At 49.7% G+C, this 5,298-nt stretch overlaps 1 protein-coding gene across 1 annotated transcript in view; it reads left to right on the top strand.

The window, feature by feature from the left end:
* COG2 (component of oligomeric golgi complex 2) overlaps positions 1-5,298 on the top strand; it is a 38,533-nt gene that overhangs the window by 25,848 nt on the left and 7,387 nt on the right. The window contains exons 10-12 of the mRNA XM_008591434.1: positions 1,217-1,278; positions 2,425-2,576; positions 4,283-4,477. Coding sequence (XP_008589656.1) covers positions 1,217-1,278; positions 2,425-2,576; positions 4,283-4,477 — 409 coding nt within the window. The remainder of the gene's footprint in view (positions 1-1,216; positions 1,279-2,424; positions 2,577-4,282; positions 4,478-5,298) is intronic.

Genomic DNA, 5,298 nt, shown 5'->3' with positions numbered 1-5,298 from the left:
TACAGTGTCAGGCTTTCTGCTGTCACTCTGTGTACATCTCAGAGTCCCCTGAGTGCCACCATTGCATAATCCTGTCCTCTCCTGTGGCCTCTCAGGTTTCCTCCAGTCTTCCCCTGTTACAGACAGTGCTGTGCCAGCTTTCAGGCCTTTCCTGTGCTAGGGCTGAGGCTGAGCTCTGGGTGCTGGTCAGCCCTCCTGGCTGCAGGGCCAGGTCTCTCTCCTCTGGTCGTCATGCTCAGGGCCACTGTTCCCTTTGCTGCTGTTCTTGGCTGAGCCCACAGTGCCCGTATCCCCCTTTCCTGTCACTCTTCTGTGCCTCTCAGTTGTGGTGTGGAAAGACTGGCCTTTTGCAAGCTTCACGAGGCAGGTAGAGAGTTCCTTTCCTTCTGTGGACAGGCAGGACAGCTGCCGGACACTGCCGGCTGCAGTGGCCCAGTCCTGGAGTCTCAGTGCTTAGCTGTGCCGTACAGGGCTGCTCTGTCTGAAGTGCTGTCCTGTTTACTCTTCAGACAATTTTCTTCAGCTCAGTGTCTGCACCGCTTTGTACAAGCACATGTATACTATGAAGAGACCTAAATTATCACTTAGATAAATTGATCTTAGGCATGTGTCAGAATTTATTGCCAGCAAGGAAGTTAGCAGGCAACAAAAGAATGTGCTGGTGCAGAGAGGTTTGAAAGAGGAAGGGTTATATAGTTGGAAGACCGAATGTCCATGTAAGCAAGCTAGTTAGAAGATAAACAAAATGAACACATCACACAGTTACATCTCACAGTTGTGAAGACCCGTCCACATGCTATAAAAACAGAAGTCTGTGACAGGATGCTCTGAACTGCCAGTGACCGGCTGTCATCAGGGAGAAAGGAAGGCACATCGAGGGGGCAGTGGTGCCAGTGGGGCAGTAGTGACCAGCAGGGTGAGGGACCCAGAAGCAGGAGAGCGGGCCAGCAGAGAGTGGCGGGGCACTGGGCAGTGGGTGCTGGTTTTCACTGGCGCTGGTGGTGGTTTTTCTCAAGCTGTAGCACAGGTGCAGAGCACAGCTTCCGCACTTCTTAGTGTGGGGACGTTTACTTTCCGAGGCCGGCTGGCATCTCTCAGGACGCTGGGCTTCTCGAGCGAGGGGCAGGAGGCAGTGCCTGTGACACAGGAAGGAGGGGGTGTGCAGGGGAGACATGGAGCAGTCAGAACGCTGATGTGTGTTCTCCCTTTGTCTCAGATTTAGAGAAATCGCAGGGTCCTTAGAAGCAGCGCTCACAGATGTACTGGAAGACGCCCCAGGTAACTTCCTTAACCTGAGAAATGACAGTGAGTTAATTAAGCTCACCAAGTTGTCTAGACCTCCATACCCCAAGGGTGCTTTTGCCTTTTCCTGTCATGTAGCAGTTGGACCTTAAAGGTGCTCAGTTTAACTTTTTTTTTTTTTTGGTGGCTGGCGGGTATGTGGATTTGAACCCTTGACCTTGGTGTGTAACACTGGGCTGTAACCAAGTGAGCCAACCGGCCAGCCCCTTAACTTCTTTTTTTATAAGGTAAAGAGAAACCAAATTTTTTATAGAGATAACAAAAGGGGTGCTTTAAGAATACAGGAAGCAGACCTTGTCCTCGTTCCTGAATATAACGTGGCGAGGGGCGGTAGCCCCTGGCGTGATGATCAGTTCTTTCCACAGCGCGTCGGCAACGCTCTGCCTCCTCCCAGGCTGAGAACCGGTCTGCACGGTGAAGGGTCAGGATGCTCCTGTCCTTCTTTGAGGAGATGCACAGCTGGAGCAGGCCGGCCCCTGGTCCTGGCTCACATGCCCTGGCCCCTGTCTGGGACACTGGGCAGGTCACAGGTGTAGGTGTGCAGACTTACAGTGCAGGTGTGCCTGCCCCATGCTGTATTCATCACTTGTGACTGCTGCAGGGTCTGGGTTCCTCGACTTAGATGTCGTCTCTCTGGTATGCCTCTAAGCCCACTGTGCATAAGAACCACACAAAACAGTGGTCAGAGTGAGTTTTCATCTGTCTTTATCAGACACGGCCCTGGGTATTTGACCTCCCCTGTGTCAGTATGTCGAGGAAGGGAAGACAGGAAAGCTAATGAAATAGGACAGATTCGAAACTAATGTTAAACCTTGGCAAGTGACTGCCACTCGGCTCAGGTTGGTGGATTTGGTGTAAAGCACCTGTTAAAAAATGGTTTCCAAGGGCCGTGTGTGTTTGGTTTTTATCCAGACACCGGGGAGGTGGTGTCACATAAAATTATAAAATACGAGGGATGGAGGAGGTTGTAGAACATGGTGCGACTGTGTGGTCACAGAGCTGGCCACGTGCCATCCTCCAGGGCACCACTTTCTTTGCCTTTGAATCGCACGTTGCGAGTCGACAATTAGATGTCCGCCCACGGTTGACCGGTGTTCCTTACACGTGTGATCTGTTCCCCAGCTGAAAGCCCGTTCTGCCTGCTGGCCTCCCTGGGAGTGTGGCGCAGCCTGGAGCGCTGCTGGTCCGATGCGCTGTTCGCGCCAGCGCTGGCACCCCGCCTGTGGAGGCTCACGCTGCAGATCCTGGCGCGCTTCTCTGCCTTCGTCCGAGAGGTGAGGGCCCCATGTGGGTGGCAGCCGTCGGTGCCTGGGAAGGCTAAAGAGGCGCTGGGCTAAGCATGCGAGTGAGCTTTTAAATTCTGCACGCTGTCACGGGATGGAGGTGACCGCAGGCTGACCTGTCAGGAGCGCACCCTGTTCTGTTTCCGTGTCCTCTTTTACTCTGGCGAGCGTCGCCGTCAGTGGCGTCTGCGTGGACAACACCCTGACAGGCTCATTTCCTTTTCTCAAAACCAGAGTACTTTGTGGGGCTCCAGATTAAAACAGATGCTCATTTTAATGAACACAATTAGAAATCAAGATGTACGTACTTTTATACTTATTATTTGGACATCTAAAACAATCATATGATATTGAGATTAAAAGGTAGTAAAATTAATTAACCTTTTCTACTTAGAATATCCTGCATTTTCCCTTCTCAAATAATCAGAGATATTAAATATCCACGTGCTGCTGATGGCTTATTAATGTCATAGTAAAGTCAGAACCTCTCGATCCCAAGAGCCTGGGTGCAGCTTGGCGCTGAGCACCAGCCTCGCCAGGGCCTCCAGGAACAGCCCGAGTGACAGACACGCCCATAAACTGTCATTGCACAGTGAGGAGCATGAAAAGGGTTAAGACAGTGTGATGAAGGTAGCACACGTTGAAAGGGATAAAGCCTGTGCTATCTGGAGTGGGAGAGAAACCCAGTCGCCCGCGGCAGCGTGTCTTCATGGCAGGAGCGTGGGCTGGGGAGGCAGACACAGTCCAGCCTTGGCTCTGCCACTCCTTATTCCGTGGCCGTGGGAGGTGAAGGTCTGTGAGTCTCAGAGCCTCTGTCTGAAAGTGGGAACGCGGCGTGGCTGCTGCAGCGCTGGGCTGCCAGCGGCCGTGCCTCGCACGCTCACCCCCTGTGCTTTTCTCAGTGCTCCCGCGCTTCCCCTGGGTTCTTCTCTTGTAACAGTGCTGTGCACAAGGACACTTTTTGTTATTTGAACCATAACAAGGTTATGATTTTGAGTTTTTTACCCTTATGATTAGTTCATTAACTATTTTGGCAAGTTATTACCTAATACAGTTAGTTAATTTTTTTTAAGGCTGTGATGTTCCAGAGGTTGGTTTTCCTGTGGTTTGGGGACGTATTTATTGTTTATTTCTGCACGTTACCTTCCATCCCAGAAACGAGACACGATCTGCTGTGCTTTCAGCAGCTAATTTTTACTGACTGCTTTGCACACAGCCAGCATTTTATGGTGAGTTGTTGACCCACATATGTAGATACTCAGGTATCTGCTAAGGTAAAAATATTTAATCACTGAAATCCCTTTTCAAGCTTTCGCTCAGGCCCATTTCCAATGAAAGTGCCAAGGAGATCAAAAAGCCTTNCATAACAAGGTTATGATTTTGAGTTTTTTACCCTTATTATTAGTTCATTAACTATTTTGGCAAGTTATTACCTAATACAGTTAGTTAATTTTTTTTAAGGCTATGATGTTCCAGAGGTTAGTTTTCCTGTGGTTTGGGGATGTATTTATTGTTTATTTCTGCACGTTACCTTCCATCCCAGAAACGATACACGATCTGCTGTGCTTTCAGCAGCTAATTTTTACTGACTGCTTTGCACACAGCCAGCAATTTATGGTGAGTTGTTGACCCACATATGTAGATACTCAGGTATCTGCTAAGGTAAAAATATTTAATCACTGAAATCGCTTTTCAAGCTTTCGCTCAGGCCCATTTCCAATGAAAGTGCCAAGGAGATCAAAAAGCCTTTGGTGACTGGTAGCAAAGACCCTTCTGTTAGCCAAGGAAACAGTGACAACGCAGGTGGCTCGCCAGAAGCCAGGCCTGCAGCCTCCATCTCCAGCACGCAGCTCGCGTACGCGGTCGCAGACCTGGATAGGCTTCAGGAGCAGGTGAGCGTGTCCCAGGAGGCTTTTCACAGATGGAGTGTGGCCTCCTGGCACTTAGAATTGGGGCCCCTGGGTCTTGCTCATCTCCCGTGCCGGGCGTTTCTCCAGCTGGCCCTGACAGACCACCTCCGTGTGAGGCTCTGAGGCTCTGTTCTCGCCCCCTTGCTCATGAGTGCGCCCCCGGGTTCTCCGCACCGTCGCCTCCGCTGCCCGTTCAGCGGTGAGGGCACGAGCTGGGAGCGAGGCCAGGCCCCTCTCCGTTTCGTTAGCTCAGTGTATTCTGCTCAGGCCTGGTCTTTAGCAGGTTGGCTTAGTTCACTTACCCAAATATTTTCTGTTAATGTTTAGTCTTCAGCTGTACGTCAAAAGTGCTGAAATATTAAAACTTTTTCCTCTGTTTTCTCCATATAGGCCCTGTGTGTTTTTCCTTTTAGTGTTAGAACTTTGGGATGAATTTAGAGTTAAGTCCTCTGATACATAATTCTGCTTTCCTCGACTTTAAATATTCCGTGGAGCTTGGGTAAATACAGTGGTATGTTTTAGGCAGGGATGTGGTCTTTACTGTGAGCCCCTTTTGCATCATGGAGAGCCACAGAAGAGAAGATGTTTCTGCTGATTCCCTGGGCCTGTGAGCAGCCAACAGACTATGTGGTTTCCCATGTTGTCAAAACCTTTTACGGTGAAACCAGTAAGACTGCTGCTTTCCTATGAGGAACTTACTGAAAGTTCTGATTTTAGTTTCACCATTCATTAACAATACTCCAGAGTTTTTAAATGCAGATAGAATTGCCTTTTTCATTGATTAATAAAAAGTAGCTGAATAT

This window comes from Galeopterus variegatus, unplaced genomic scaffold (genome assembly GCF_000696425.1).
Source record: "Galeopterus variegatus unplaced genomic scaffold, G_variegatus-3.0.2 Scaffold6911, whole genome shotgun sequence".
Classification (NCBI taxonomy): domain Eukaryota; kingdom Metazoa; phylum Chordata; class Mammalia; order Dermoptera; family Cynocephalidae; genus Galeopterus; species Galeopterus variegatus.
Note: the sequence above shows the minus strand (reverse complement) of the source record. Positions and strands in the feature narration are given on the sequence as shown.